At 52.6% G+C, this 16,656-nt stretch overlaps 1 protein-coding gene across 7 annotated transcripts in view; it reads right to left on the minus strand.

Annotated features, from left to right (window-relative positions):
- CUX1 (cut like homeobox 1) overlaps positions 1–16,656 on the minus strand; it is a 350,755-nt gene that overhangs the window by 273,589 nt on the left and 60,510 nt on the right. For all 7 annotated transcript variants that reach the window (XM_027612898.2, XM_027612897.2, XM_027612896.2 and 4 more), the window contains exon 2: positions 1,375–1,485. In XM_027612898.2, coding sequence (XP_027468699.1) covers positions 1,375–1,485 — 111 coding nt within the window. The remainder of the gene's footprint in view (positions 1–1,374; positions 1,486–16,656) is intronic.

Here is a 16,656-nt window from a genome sequence, read left to right on the forward strand (position 1 = left end):
TCAAGGACAAGGAGGAGAGCTCGGGAAACCCCACAGCTGGACCCTCCAGGAAGGCCTGCTCTGAAGCAGCCTAACAGGAGGAGAGCGACTAGAAGAAGGGTGTCCTGCTGCCTGGCTGCTTTGTCGGCCCCAGTCTTTACTGGTGACAAGGCGGACCACGGAGCGCAGCAGCTTCCCCATCCCCGCGCGGAAGAGGGCAACCTGGTACGGATCACTACAATGTGGACTTCTGCTTGGATAACACATGCAAGAGCCACATTTAAGGGCAGGCCGGGTGAGGGTAAGGAGGGTGGGAGTAGCGGGTCTAAAATTTAAAACCCTTAAGGGGATCTGCCCCTGGAGAGACCCCTTGCTTCCCACTGGGCTATCCTGTTTTCTCCCCCAAATAGTTATTCTTAAAATAGAGGGTTAATTATTTGTTTCCCAAAATGACTGACAACAGCATGCCCTTGAACAGCAAGCTACTTTGGCACATCGGAAACGAGTCTACTTTTAAAAAGTTCAAATCGCACATCATTTTTTTCAGGAATACTGGGCAAATCAGAGGCATGCCTCCCAGAAGGGAGCTTTCCTTCCAGACCTGCTCCTTTGTCCTCCGCAGAGGCACGTGGGCACCTGCGATCCGCTCTCAACTGAGGGGGAGGGTGCAGGAGGCTGGGGCGAGGGCCCATGGCACGAGAACCATCGTGGGACAAACCGGCAGGAGCTCCCGGAAAGCAATTCCCACATCTGTTCAACTGTCTCTCAAACACTCCTTGTTTTTCACATCTTACAAAGCCTTTGATAGGGACTGAGGGAATGAGGGGCTTGGGCAACAGACTGGGAAAATGCTGCCCAAGCCCCTCTAAACAGTGCCTTTCAAACATGTACTTACAAGGGGGGAAAAAAAAAAGTAGCCCATGAGGAGCACGTTTGCAGTGCCCTTTAAAGCATATTTCAGGAAACAGAAGCGCTTAACAGGCCCTACCAGGCTAAATGTCTGTTCTACAGGGAAGGATCGGCACATTGCATCCTCAGATGGGTGCAGCCACCCACCACACCAGGGAAGGGGCCCTCTGAGGACCCCCCATACCCCATCCCACTATGCTCAGTGCTCCTGAGGACCTGGGGTGGCGTGCTAACAGACGTGGGCAAGGAGCGCGGGGGCCCAGAGGCCCGGATGGGCCACACAACGGGCCATGTGCTCGCCAACACCCAACCGGGTCGGTATCTGCCTCTGGAATGAGCTCATGCCTTCTGGCATCCAGACAGCCTACCAGCGCCCCAGTCCCCCAGGCTGCAGAGGAGAACACAGTCTGCTTACAACGCGGCTCCTGAATATGGACGGGGACGGGGAGACCCCGCACCGAGACCGGGACGGTACTGTGGCCTCACCTCTGGAGTGTTCTTCTTGAACTCTCGGCTCTGCTCGATAAGCCGCTTTCTAGACTGCTCGCTTTCATCTTGCCGGTTCGCCAGTACTGTTGCGGTGGCATCGAGTTCCCTCTGTGGAGACACAAGAATGGAGGACAAGATTGTCACTGCGCTGCGTACCAGAGGAGATCGCATTTGCATTTGACCAGAACCCAGGAGAGGCCCCCGTGGCTCACGGGAATTCTCAGCCCCTGGGCAGCAGGGGGCTGGGGGCAGTGGTGGGGGGGTGGGGGTGGGGGAGTGGACACTGAGGCAGTTCCCCTCCATCCCGTGTGCTGGTACCAGAACACCAAACTGGCTCAGGCCGACGTGCCCTGTTTCCATGCGCACCTCACAAATGTCTGCTTCTATGACAGACGCAAAATGTTTCTCTTTCCTAAACCCTGAGTCAGGCTGATGCCCAGATGCCATCCCACCCGGGAGTGGCTCGTCTCTGTTCGTAACAAGCATTCCTTCTTGACCCATCTCTGCGCCCTGGTTCTTCGGCTTTACCCTGGGCTTCTCAGTGGGGTAACCTGTTTGTCTTCAACAGTGTGGGCCTCGGATCTTTTGTGGTGATACTTGGTTTGCTTTTGTTAAGAGCATTTACTGTGGGTCTAAGATACGCGAGGCACCACGTCCAGGACTATCCAAATTAACCTGTTACTCGTTTTCAGGAGGGACCTTTAAGAGGCAATTTCCAAGAATCGTGATTTGCAGGATGTGGTCAAGTCATTTGAAAATGAGGCACCTGGAAACACTGGTTATCCTCCAACTATTTTCCTTGTACTGAAATGCTGAGAGCCGCCAGGAGCGGGGGGTCCCCTGTAAGAGGACCTCTGCCCACATGACAAAATGACACTCAAGCATCAGAGAACCTGTGCCCTGGCCTCAGGAATTCTGGGAGACGCTGCCAACAGGGCCGGTTTCAAACAAAGCTGCGGCAGATGGGCCCAGAGTGGTGTCCTGGCTGACAGCAGGGGCACAAGGACACGCGGCCATGGTCACCGAAAGGCCCCTTTGCTCGTTGAGTGGCCTCCATGACGAAAGACACAGTCTCCTTAGGATTCAGTGTGGCTGCTCCCAGTGGCTTCTCCGCGGTACGGCCCCTCCCGAGGCCCAGCAGAGCAAGGACCCAATCAAAGAGCGCAAGGCGATGGTAATCAGAGATGGAGATCCTTCCAGAGATGCCCAGGAAGCCCGCGAGTACCCCCCCCCGCCACACCCCCGGCCACCCCACGAAGTTCCACCTGCTTCCCTTTTGGGCGGAAGTAACCCAAGCAGGTCTGCAGGGCCTCCTGGTGGGAGCTCCACTCACACACGACAGGGTGGGCCCCTGCCAGACGAGACGACAGGGCACTGGAGCCAACATCCAGCGTGCTGTCGACCTGGAAATCGCAGACAGTTTTGGGGGGGGGGGAGCAGTGGGGGAGGGGGCACAGACACCCCCCCGCCACACTCTCCCCTTTCGTGTTTCTGGCATTCCAGCAAATCTTGGGCAAACAAGTCCAAAAGAATAACATGGGCTAGGATTCAAGAACAGATGTCAAAGCTACTGCAGAAAAGAGGGAAACACTGCACATTTTGATAGACCACATTTGAAACACATCCCAGTCGAGTGAAGGCAGGAAAAAAAGAGCAACGAAAACCAATGTGGCGATGCGGGGACGGAGACGGCGAAGAGAGAGCAATCGCAGATAAGCAGAAGGCTTTTCAAAAATATAAACAATCTGGTAAGGAGGAGGACTTAGACGGCTATATTTAAGCGGCAGCAGCAGAAGTTATAAAAGGAGGCTTCAAGAAGTGGGGAGCAACGCCAATATTGAAATATGACAGAAAAAGTAGAGTTGATGTTTTGTTCCCATCGCCCGCAGATGCAGAAAACGTGGAGAAAAACAAAGAGCTCGGACTGCTTTCAAGGAGGACCCTCCTTCCTGGGAGGGGGTGTCACCCAGTCAGCCAGAACCGCTGGATGCTGGGGGCAGAGAGGTGACCGTGGGGCCCGGCCCTGACCTCCCCCCACCACCTTCCCATCCAGGGGGGACCAGCATGGGGACGGTGGGGGCAGTGCCGTGGGAGACACAGAAGAGCCCTGGGGTCCCCACATGTCCCTCTCACTGGAGTCCAGCCCAGCCTCGTGCCAAGGAGCCCCACGGGCACATCCGTCAGAGAGCCTAACTCAGAAGGGCTGAGCCCGGGACAGGTCCCTTGATAGAAGGCAGCAAACCCACCTTTGTCACAAAGCCGTGGGGCCAGTGTGCCTGGGGTGACCTGCTGCTGGCTGTTGGGGACCCGCCATGGGCCCCCACACTCCCTTCCCCACGTGTGTAGACATACACAGGTCCACATGAGAAACTAACAGGAGGCTCCTAATTTAATAGAGCGCCACCACCCGCCACCACGGAAACAGACTGGCACAGCAAGGAGGAGAGCCAGCGCTTGCCAAGCCCCGGGTTTGGATGGTCAGACTCAGGGCTCACGATCCTTGACCGGGTCGCTTGCAAAACCACCACCAAGTCCTTCTGAAGGACACCGAGGCTTTCTAAGGCTGTTGGGACAATGCAGAGAAGAGACAGCTATTAAACATAAGCCAAATACTGTTTTATTATCTACCCGGCCTGCCTATTCTCAAAGTGTCAAATATAATGACACATTAACAAGGGAATTTAATGGGTTTAGGGGAGGTGGCAGTGGGGGCCTAAAATACAGAACCCTCAGTCCCTGAGTCACTGATCACTTATTTAAAAAAAAAAAAAAAAGGCATGGAGAGTCCCCACATCCGAAAAGCACTAAAACCTCACAAAAAGGGGAAGGCGGAAGCAAAAACTGGGAACCAACTAGAAGTATCCAACAAAGAGTGCGTTGACGTATCCACTCAAGGATCATTTGATAACGGTTTAAAAAAAAAAGGTCCCATATGCACAGGAGATGGGATGATCTTCAAGACATATTTAAGCAAAAAGAGCAAAGTGCAAAAACAATGCTAGTATTGTTTGAAAGGGTATCTATACATATCCTTGCATAAGCTTTGATTGTCTCCAGAAAGATACAAAAGATATTTGTAACTGCTTGGCTCTGAGAAGGCTTTAGGGGTGGAGGGGAGATGGACCTGCCCTTCAGTGGATGGCTGACCCTCGAAGAACACGGGTTTGAACTTGGTGGGGCCACTCAGGTGGGCATTTTTTATAACGCAACACCGTAAATGTATTTTCTCTTCCTTATGATTTCCTTAATAATATTTTCTTTTCTTTAGCTGACTTTATTGCAGGAATACAGTATATAATACATGTGACATACAAAGTACAAGTTAATCGACTATTTATGCTATTGGTCAAGGTTCCCAGTAAACTATAGATTCTGAGTGGTTAAGTTTCAGGGGCATCAAAAGTTATACGTGGATTTTCGACTATGCTGGGGATCGGCACCCCTAATCCTCACTGTTCAAAGGTCAACTGTACATCTTCTATTTTAGCCACGTGCATGTATTACCAAATTGGAAAAACCGTACTATATATACGTTCCTTTCTTAAATCCTGCTAATGTGAAAAAATACAGGTTTACATACAGAAATATATTTTACATCATGCGTCCCACACACGAGGGTTCACGGTCTGCATTGTCCACCTGCCCAGGAGCAAAGGCCTGGAATAGATGACCTCTTGACTCACTCTGGTAATTCAAAAAGTAAGGCCAGCCCATCCTTTGTCAAAACAACAGCTGTTTCTTGCACAACGCGCTGCGCACTGGCCAGTCTCTGGGCTTAGGAACAAGGAGGAGGTGGCTGGTTACAGAAAACACTGCTCACCCGGGCCAGAACTTTCCCAGGGAAGAGCAGAGGAGGGTGTCCCCTCCAAAATGATGTAGAAATATTCTAAACATCCGACAGCCCCAGGTCCGAAGGGATGGGGAGGTGGCAGGACTGGCAGCAAAACCATGGGGGCTCTGAACACACGGGCACTTCAAACTAGGCCGAAAGAGGTGGAAATTGTCCTGGGAAAGCATCTCACCTGGAGGATGCAGAAACTGCAATTTTTGTTCCAAGTGATCTAGTGGCAACCGACGCCAGGAGGTGACGAGGTCCAGAGCAAGACCAGTGGCTTTGGAGCCGAGGCTCCACGCGCACAGGCACACAGCCCTTGCTGGGAGATGGGGGGGGTGGGGGGGGGGGGAGGGGGCGGGGCACTGCCACATGGCTGTGGATGCCTGCAATCCTGCTTTCCTCACTGATGAGAATTTCCTGGATGCTTTTTCAACATTTCTACCTCAAAGGGCAAAGCTCCTTAACATTTTAACTTTCTCTCTGCCTGAACCCCAGCCTCTCAGCCAAGTGTTAAAGATGTATTAAATACCAAAAATTAGGGCACCTGGGTGGCTCCGTTGGTTGGGCGACTGCCTTCAGCTCAGTTCATGATCCTGGAGTCCCAGGATCGAGTCCCACATCAGGCTCCCCGCTCAGCGGGGAGTCTGCTTCTCCTTCTGGCCCTCTCTCCTCTCATGCTCTTTCTCTCACTCTCTCTCTCAAATAAATAAATAAAATTTTTAAAAATAAATAAATAAATACCAAAAATTAAAAAGTGCCAATAGTTGCCGAATTTAAAAGAAAATTTTCCCAAAGAAAACCAGTCTTCAGAACGTCACTGATCAGTCTGAAACGGCTTGCCTTTAGAGTATGTAGGTCAGCTGTTTACCTGTGTTAACTTGGGGGGGGGGGGCATCTGCAGGGCTTCTGAGAGGCTCCCCTCCTAAAGTTCCCAGGCCAGGCTTGCCTCGGCTCCCTGCTCCTTCTGGGCCTGGGGAGGTGGGCCCTCTCCCCCAGCACCCCTGGGCTGGAGCAAGGAAAGTATTCTCTGCTTATTGTCTGTAACTTGCATCCAAAGAGTTAGTTCATCTGGTGTTTCTTTCGGGCTCACCTGGCAAGCTAATCAAATAGCAAATCTTGACTTGGAATTCAAAATGGCTTTATCAGTGAAACCACGAGGACTCAAACAAAAAGGGAAAGGCAACCCCAGTTTCTGAGTGGGTAGTCCCTGGGGCTTTTTCTACTTCATTTCCAGCCACAGGGTCAGAGGGACAAATGGAAGCTGCTCTGGCTGAGACAGGGCTGTAAGGGGCCCAAGGCCACCTACCAGCCTCCTTCTGTCACCCCCCCCTCCCCCACCCAGCCCCCTACACAGAACGTCTGAAGACCCTTCAGACGGTGGCCTCAGAGAAGCCCGGCTTGGAATCCAGGTTCCATCCCTGCTGTAACCTGTGTGGTTTTGGGCAAATGATGTTCCCTCTCTGGAGATAACTGAGATAAAGCATGTTCAATTCGCGGCATGGGACGTGCTCCATGAGGAGCACGTACTATCCTGTACTATCAGAGCCACGCACTTGACTTCAGGCCCGAACTCAGTCTGCCACCCAGGTCGGGGGCTCCAGGGATGTACAGATGAATCAGAAGCCGACTCCAACCTCCAGGTGCCCACGGTCCAGCCAAGGAACCAGGCAGGCACAGAAAAGCAACAAAACAGAAGGGACCGGGTCCGTGGAACCCAAACAGAGCAGAGGTTTGCAAGGGGAGAACATAACTTCCAGCAAGAAAGCCCTCCAAGTTTTCTCAAAAGGTGCCCATCTCGGCTGGAGCCCGTGGGTGGGAGGGGCTTGGTCCCCTTTACCCTCCTCTTCCTCCTCCTCCCTCTCCTCTCCCGGGGCTCACTGAGTCCCTGGCACAACCAGGGGGAAAGGTGCTGTCAGAGACCGAGAACGGGGCTCAGAGGAACCAGGAGCCTGGTCAGCACCTCCCCCCCAGGATGGGGGTGGCGGAGGCCCAAGAGGAACACGCCAACATGGAAATAAGTGGGTTCAAATAGAAACATAAAGGCCATTTCCCCAAACATGCCCACCAACAGTGACCAAGATGCCCACCGTAGTGGATAGGCGTGTGTGCACACATTTCATGTGCTCGTATACACGAGATGCCTCTGGAAGGCTCTACAGGTACAAGACACGGGTACCACTCCATATCCTGGGAGGAGAACGGATGAGCAGGGCAGTGACCAGCGGGGAGGTCCTCTCCCCTTCTCCCCTTCATTCCTTTTGAATTCTGAGCACCTAACTATAATGACATCTCTTAAAAAGTATACATTTATCTTTCCAAATCTCCTTTCTTTCCCCTCTAACGGGATGCAGGCTTTGACGGACAGATAAGGACCACTGACTGCCTCCCCCATTCCTTTTAGAGCAGTGCTCCCTGTGGAGCTGCAGGAAGTGCATTTTGTTCCACTGGTGGGTGTGTGCACTGACCAAGGGCGATACTTAAAGGAGAACCTTGCGGAACACCGAAGGAAGTAAAGGCTATCGCTTTCGCTTACTTTGTAAGTTTGGGTATAAGGCCAAGTCTGACTCCACGTTTCCCAAGTGCCCTTTGCAGACACTTGGTCCTCACCCATCGCTTTCCCGCTCATGATCTTTGATTCACTGCGAGTTTCACCGAAGTCTGAGTCACGGCTACAGTATTCTGTCATGTGATGGCAGGCGGGGGGCCAGCAGTGAGCACTCCCACGCAGGAAGCCACACTTGCCACAGAAGTGACACGGACCTCAGTAGGGACCCCATCCATGGAGGGGCCGTGGATGAACTGAATGGAGAAAAATGGCACAACTAAAGGAGACAGGAAGGCAGGGATCCGGGAGTTGATCCACAGAGCTGCCGCTTGATGTAAGACTTAGGCGTCCTGAATTCCCTGGGTGCACCAATGACCACGGAGCTGGGGGAGCTGTACGGGGGTGGGGGGGGGCAGGACACGCACACACCCTCCAGGAGAGGCAGGAGAGGGGACGCAACCCAGATCTGAGCTTGTCATTCCCTGCTCAGAGCCTCCAGCGGCTTCCTAGGGGGCCTCAGATAAGAACGGCAGGGCACGCTGGCCTTCCTCTGCTGTCCCCAGAAGGCTGGGTCCCCTCCTTTCCCTCGAACCCTGAGCACCAGCCTTTCCCTCTGCTTGGAGGCCTATCCCTGCTCCCCTCCATCGAGCTGTCGAATCTCTGACTGAATACCACTTCCCCGACCCCCTCCCCTTCCACCCCACCGCGGCAGAGACTGTAAGGTGGGCAGCGACTCTGGTTTGCAATTCGGTACATGCGTGCAAGTGTGCGAGGTCAGTGCGTCTCCCCATGGGCCGTAAGCTCCAGCAGGGCCTGCCTTTTGCTCACTGCAGAATTCCTAGCACTTCATACGGTGCTGGGGTACATCACAGGTAGGCAGTCAATATTTGCCAAATCAAAGAATAAGCTTTTTTAAAAAAGAAAGGGGGAAAAAAAAAGGGCAGGCAAAATTATACCAGAAAGGGGACAAATTTAACAACTGCAAGGCCTCCGGTCAGAAAGAGAGATGGCTGCAAGCACTGAGGCCATGAATGGCAGAAAATGTTCTGGAACAGTACAGGAGAGTCGGGGCTGAGGAGGAGGAGGGGTCAGGCTGACAGAGCCAGCTTCTTGAAAGGCAAGATGGAAGGAGGCAGGGGGTCCTGGAGGAGACCCACACTCCCTTCTTGCGCAGCCTCCAAGGACCCTGAGTCAAGCCTCAGAATGGTACCAGTTTATAAGAATTAGGATCATTTGTTCAAGAGGGACTCCTCCCCACCAGAGCGGCCCTAGCAAGCTCTCCTAGCAGCCCAGGAAGCAACCTGCATCAGAGCTCTGTGTGAAGAATGCAGAACGGGAACACGGGTGGCAAGAGTCCATCCCGACAGTGCTTCAGGATAAACAGGCAGCAACAAAGCAGAGCTGGGGTTCACTGTCGAGGCTCTTCCCCTGCCTGTGGGAAGGGCCCCCAGAAGGAGACCCCAGGAGGGGTCCTGGGGAGTGAGTGCTCTTCCCAGGGCAGGGAGAGCGCTCTCCGGGGACAGCCGGTGCCACAGAGCCCAGCTCCCAGCAGGGGCCCAGTAAATGCTGGCCACGGAGAGATGAGGTCTCTGGGTTAATCACACCCTGTGGCTCTCCGACTCGGGGAACAGAGAGATGGGCATGTGGACAAGCAAGGGGACTGCCTATACTTCAGGCTTATAGCTCTCGGGGGGCTGAGTCAGAAACACCGTGTGTGCGCTCCAGCCCTTGCTGAGATCTCCATGCAATGCAGCTCATCTTCTCCCACCTTGGAGATCAGTCCAAGGAGCAGGACGCAGCCTCCTGGCTGGATCCGCAGAGCACAGTGGCTGTACTCCCAGCACGGGTTTCCCATCACGGGGGGGGGGGGGGGGTCCTGCTCCCAGACACCCCCAGAGAAAGACAGGATCTCTGGGGCCGGCGATGGGGAGGAGGTGCCTGCAGGGTGGTGTGTTGGGGGACCAGTGTGCACACGGATCAGCCGAGCTCTCTAACCTCAAGTGGAGACACTAATACACATCTCATGGGGCTGCCATGCAGATTAAATCGGGTAAAATGCCCACTACGACGGCTATGGTAGTTTCTCTTCTCCTCTCCCTATTGAAGCTGATCCCACCTCGTATAAAGGTTATTCCCTCACGCTCCTTTCACTCTGAAGATGGTATTGGTTATCTAATACGTACTCAATAGTTCCCAATTCTGGGACATGACCTGGTATTAATTCCTGATCTAGGAAATTCAAGTGCAACGATTTACTCCAACTAGACTTACTGCCTGTAAGGCTACACCCCCGGAGATGGTGGGGGTGGGAGCAAACAAAGGCACAGGCAAGGTGTCTCAAGGTGTCTCGGTGTCTACTTTTTAAACAGAATCTTCAATCAAGTGAATGCGTCACCGACTCAGAAAATAAAAATGAATAAAAACAAATACATTGGCCTAACAAAGGCTACGGATACAAAGTTCTCATACAAGCCCGTTTTTGTGAACTCCTCGGGATGGAGAAATTTCAATAGGGAACCAAGACTTTGTTTTTTGTTGTTTTTCACCCCGTTGCAAACCCACTATGCAAAGACAAAAATGCCAGATGTATCCAACAAGCATTGCGCTACATATAATACTTGCCAGACTCTCATTTAAACAGTGAGACGTGAGAGACGGTGTCTCGGTGATGCATAATGAAACATAGACGGATCGGAAGCCCACGTGGCAGGGGTGGGGGGGTGGGGGGGCTGCTGCAGGGAGACGGAAGGACGCCTTTAACCCGAACGAGATGGATTCTTCTTTACATACTGACCAAGTCAGAGAAAACTGCTGTTATTTGCCCAGTTCTGAGCTATAAAAATGCCTGTTTCCTAAGTAGCCTTCTTTCCCACTCTCTTTGGCTCTATCACAAAACAAAACTAAATTCTTCGCACCAGCCTCCGCCTTGTAGACACACATGGCCCCACATGGCAGGAGTGCTCGCCCCTTCCCATCCTGGACTTCTCCAGAGAGCCCAAAGAAGCCCTCCTTCCTCCTCTCCTGGCCCCTCCACCTTGTCCGTGCTGTCTAGTTATCTCATTTGCTTGGGCTCGCTACTGCTTTCTTCCCCCATCTGGTTCCTGGGTTGAAGCAAGGGCCTCCTTGGCCGAGCGCCTTGTCTTCTGCCTCCTCTGTGCTTCCCCAGGCCACAACCTGCACATCCCCCTCCCCCCCACCACCTCGGGACCCACATCAGGGACAGAGGAGGGCTGCTGAGGTCCGACCTATTGGCAGCGCCCGCCCCCCCCACCCCAGTCCTATGGGCCTCGGGATGAACTTGAAAGAGAAGCAGCCACAGGAGCTTTGTTCATCCCACATCATAGATGAGAAGACCGAGGCTGGGCAGGTAAGTGACTCGCCCTTGCTAAGAGACGTCCAGGGAATAGGGACTCCCTGACGTCCATCGTCCTTCCTACACTTAGTACACATCAGGAGACGGGTTTTCAAACCACATGGGAACTTGTCAAAATTTTAAAACACCCAAAAAAGTTTGATCCGGGGGTCTGTGGTCTAGCTCTGGCTGTGGGACAGGAGATAGGTGGGTGTCAGAGAGAACAGACACCCCGAACCCCCACAACTGTATTCGGAACGCAGAGAGGCTGGCCTGTCAACCAAATAATTGGACCCAGGGGACACTTAATTGAAGGAGGGGGACGAATGGGAATTGCACTAGCCACGTGAGGCTAGTCCACTGGAATGAGAGATTCCGTTTCTCCACTGCAGTAACCACGTTTCGAGGGTCAGTGGCAACTACACTTGATGACACAAAGACCATTTCATCAATGCACTGCACAGTGCTGGTCTAGAATGACTCTCCGGGTTCTGAGGGGGAAGCTATTAACTGTTACACAACTGACATTTAACAGACTGATGAAACTGATGGGTGGCTGGTCGGACTGGCCCCAAGGACATCATGAAGGGGTCAGGGGAGCTGACCGAGAGAGCTGAACCCAGACCTGGAGGACCATCTCCATGGAAGCTGAGGCTCTCTGCAGTAAACCACAGGGGCGCCCTGGCCCCGCGCCCCAGCTTAACACACTTGACTTTCTTCAGCCAGCAGGAGGGAAGGTCATGGGCCAAAGATGAAGCAGGGACAGGAAAAACGTGTTTTAATCTCAAAAAATAATTAAGCCCCTGCCAGGAGGAATAACTCTGATCTCATCTATGCTGGTAAACGTTTTCCTCCTAAAGTATTTGTTTCAGAAATAAAGCCTTTAATTTGAATGCTTTAGGAGCCAAAATTTCTGTCTGTTGAAAATATTTGTTTCCATTGTTTGGCAGGAATCAATTTGTTAGGGCACCAGCCACTCTGGCAACGGCTCCCTTCCACTTCTCTGGGAAAATGCTTGGCGGCAAAGCCATCCACCGCCCTGCAGGTCTCGCCCGCTCACGCGCGCTCTCTGTTTGGGCTATCCCAGCCACAAACATCTGCCGGCATAGACAGGCTGTGCATCAAGCCAACCAGCCAGTGCCTGTGCTGGGACGGAGCCGCTTCGAGGGTTAGTAGGATTATATGACTGGGTTTGGTGGGCAATCAGCTGAATCTGATTATCGGAATCAGAGCCCATTTCATTTAATTATTTTGTGAGTGGGAGAAGACTTGTCACCTAATCGTGGGTGATTTTTCCATACAGCCCCCGTCTTTTCTGGCACGGATGAGGTCTAGGAAGTGAGCAGCCGGAGAATTTCGGGAGACCAGGCTCCATCCTGGCTACAGATCGCCAGGTCACCAAGACACCCCGAGCCTTGGTTTGCTCATCTGTAAAATACACCACCTACCCGGGCTTCACAGGGTTGCTGGAAAACCGCAAGGCATGAAGAGTAAGAAAATCTCTTGCAAGTTAAAAAGGTTCCACAAAAATGGTAGCTCTTACTCTCTTCTGCAAGGGTAAAGTATCCTCCAACGTCCTCACTTAAGCCTTTTTTGTACGCTATGGGGGCGGGGGGGGGGGGCGCGCTGAAGAGACAGATCATGAAAGTTAAAAGCTATCACAGTTATAGGTGAAGTGCTAATAACTTCATTTTGAAACTGTCAGGTTGGGTTTTTTTTAAATCACAGCTGTGGCTTGCACCAGAACTCTACCTGTAGCTACATTCCCTTCTCACATTTTAATTAGCAAATAAAACTCCCCCAAAGCTCTCAAAATGTTGTTTGTGGTTTTGTTTTTTTTTTTTTTGCCTAGAATTTAGGAGGAAAATTAAAAAAAAAAAAATGCCAAAGTGGCTCCTGGGGAAAACCAAACCAGTTAACAGGCATCGATCCGCGATGCGGGGCCGCATCCCTGGAGCTGCATATGTCAGGCCAAGAGATGTCACCGCGGAGCCAGCTTTGATTTTATTTTTGCAGTTAATTTTCAAGATTTTTGGTGCCATGTTCAGCGAGCAAGGTTTACAACATCCTGCCATTGGCTGAGTACTGCTGCCCGCCAGATGGCCCGGCAGAATGACACTCGTATGGCAGAGAATGTCGCCTGTGATTCCTTCACTCTCTCCTGGCACCAGAGCTGCTGGCCACTGTCAGGAAATCTGGGTGCGGGGCACCAACAGGTGACACGACATGAGGGCTCCCGGTGCCTAGAGCAGAAACGGGACTCGAAGGGGGCCATTTAAATCCTCCAAGAATCTTGCCTTGAGCTGTGCTAGCTGGATGGGATACCCAGAGAAGAAAAAGGGCCGCCCCATGAGCTACCCTCCAAGTGCTGCCACCAGTTTGCCCACTCTGGGCACTGGAGCGACAGCTCCCGTCATCAACTACACTCCATCCTGTCCACGGAACTTTCTGGAAAAGAGCTGGAGAGATTCTTAACACTCAGACTTTAGAGAGCCAGCTCAAGAGCTGTAGCTAACTATCGAACAGACACAATTGATAAGCACAATCACAACAAACTACTACTAACAATACAGTGGGGTTTGGATACTCATCCAAATGCAGCACGCTCAATCAGGGCAGCCCCCAACACCTTCCAAGCTCTGAGCCGGCATGAACAGTACCCCCTTCATCCCAGGGCTTGACTCCATGGTCTCCTCAGGGCCAGATGGGGTGCAAAGGAATGGTTGTATTTTTTTTTTTTTAAGATTTATTTATTTTAGAGAGAGAGGACGCAAGCGGGGGGGAGGGGCAGAGGGAGAGAGAATCCCAGGCCGACTCCCCACTGAGCAGGGAGCCAGATGCGGGGCTCAGTCCCAGGACCCCGAGATCATGGCCTGAGCCGAAACCAAGAGTCGGACACTGAACCGACTGGAGCCACCCAGGCGCCCTGGGAACGGCTCTTGAGGCAGGAAGTTAATGCCAGTTACAAAGCATTCTAATCTCCCCATAACTACTCCAAGTTCAGGTTCTTGGCACCTGTTTTTCCAACTCCATGTGTCATTTCTTAATTGCATAGACGCCACTTGTTTTGGCCCAGGAATAACATTTCTCTGTACCCCACGTTCTTGGTTCTCTATGGGCTGTGCCTCTTGCGATGAGAGGGTTCTACTTTGGGAGCGAACGGCAGCTGCCAGCAGAGTGTGATCTAGAAAAGGACACGTCCTGCCCCACCCCACTGGCCCTCTCAGTGATACTGAGACGTCGCCTGTGCGGCACCAGGAGGTGGCTCTGCCCAAGTGGCCTCGCTTACACTCTCTGGCAACTTCTCTGCCCATGGCACTGCCCCACCCCACGTGACGCACCAGCACCAGCCAGGGTCCTTCCGTGCCAGGCTAATGTAAACACAAAGGAAATATCGCCACAGATCTGCAACAATAATCAAGATCTTCAATGATCACAAACAAAACCAATCAATTATGTTCCATATACTCTACTAATTCTGGAAAGCGTGGCAACATACTTACTTTATCGAGTTTTTTTTAAAGATTTTATTTATTTTTTTGACAGAGACACAGTGAGAGAGGGAACACAAGCAGGGGGAGTGGGAGAGGGAGAAGCAGCCTTCCTGCAGAGCAGGGAGCCTGATGCAGGGGCTCAATCCCAGGACCCTGGGATCACAACCTGAGCCGAAGGCATACTCTTAACGACTGAGCCACACAGGCGCCCCTATTTTATCAAGATTTTCAACAAGAGCTGAGACAAAAGGGGATTTCCTGGTTTACTTCCTACCTCTACGCCTGTCCCTAAGTGCCTGCTTAGTGGGTCCCACTGGGCTGCCGGACACCTGTATTTTACTTAAGAAACTGTATATAGTCACCAAGCGCAGAAGCCCAGCACGTGTGGCTGCAGCGGGGCGCCTGGACTGGGGGAGGGCCAACGGGATCCAACAAGAATCCACCTGTATCCGAAAGACTCGCAGAAGAAAGGCCACAACTGGTTTCACAGACAGCTGGATCAAGTTTGCGCACTTACGCAAGACAAGGGCCGGAAACCAAAGGCTTCACCCCCAGAGCGCACGACATAGCGCAAACACTCCAAGAAACTGCCACCCTCCCACCCAGCCGCTTGGTCAACTTACTATCCACTCATCAGAGGAGTTCCTGAGCTCCTCATGGGAAAGACAAGGCGCCAAAGGGCCAACACACCATGCTAGGGCGCAGAGAGCGTCCGACTCAGTAAAACAACTGGACTATACTGTAAGGCAGATCGCTGCAGGACAGGTGCCCAGAGGACCTGGGAGCTGAGAGGGAGAGAGGCGACTTCCCGGCGGCAGGATCGGAGGTGGCCTTGAGGGATGAGGGAGACTTCACATGGTGGGAGGGGGGGAGATGAGGATTCCAGAAGGCCTCAGGCGGGCAGACGTAATAAAACCAGCTGCCCCTAGAGTTCACAGACTCGTGCATCACATCCCTTGTTGTTTTAATCACCACGGTGATCCTACGATCCTCCTGCCCATGAATGAGGACACGACAGTAAAGGTCACCTGACCAAGAACACACAGCTGTGCGACATTTTCAAGGTAGTATTTTCTGCGCCTAAATCTGCTCCTTCCACGCCAGCAGAACACTCTCAAAAAGCGCAACAGGCTTGGGGCTGACGTGGGGACGGTGGGCTCTGAGGGGACAGAGGGCAAGAGCTCTAGGGCTCCTTCCTAGGCCTTGAATGTGCATCCAACTCTGTGCTGAGTCAGTGTGTTGCTGCTTCTCCAGCCGATCAGTGATCAGGCAGTTCTTTAGAAAAATCATTCCGGCAGCGACAGGGAGGCTAAGAGCAGGCCCGGCAGCTCAGCAAAGGAGCCACGGGACAAGGGGCAGGGGCGCCGAGGGTGCAAGACGCCCAGCCCGAACACCTGTGGAGCGGGCAGCCGCCCAGTGAAGTCTGCGAGGAGATCAAGGAAAAGGAAAGAAACGAGAACGGTCTCTAAATTAATCCTGAATCAGCTTCAGTGGATAAAGTAAATACAGGAAGCAGCCCCAAGAAGAGAAAATAGGATATACTAAAATGGAATTAGGAGCCTGGCACTGAAGTGCGGTGGAGACTTGCCCCAAACCCCCCATCGCAACCCCCCCCACTGCACCCCCCCCCTTACCCCTGGCTTTACATGCTCATGGGGGTCCTGGAGCCAATCGGCGTCGGACCTGTCAAATCTGACTGCTGGAATAAAAATGGAAAGGCCGAGTGGCAGCCGTAACATGGAATTTCCTTGTTTTTATTAGTTTAAGGCTCTTAAAGAGTAACTTTTACATTGGGGAAAACTTTTCAAATATGTACTACTTGAAACTTAGATCCAGTTACTTCTCACATGTTTTCAATCACTCTGCTTGCCAATTTTACTAGTTATCAAAAGACATTTGTGGTTTAAAAGCAGGGGAATGGGCTTCCCCCTCCCAGTACATCTGCCCTTCCCGGGGTGACCTCACCCCGCTGGATCCCTAAGCCGGCCTGCTGCCAGAAAGGCCTGACGGGCCAGCCCAGGGTGTGCTACTGGATCTCACAGCTGGAAGAGGA

Source organism: Zalophus californianus, chromosome 10 (assembly GCF_009762305.2).
Source record: "Zalophus californianus isolate mZalCal1 chromosome 10, mZalCal1.pri.v2, whole genome shotgun sequence".
Taxonomy (NCBI): domain Eukaryota; kingdom Metazoa; phylum Chordata; class Mammalia; order Carnivora; family Otariidae; genus Zalophus; species Zalophus californianus.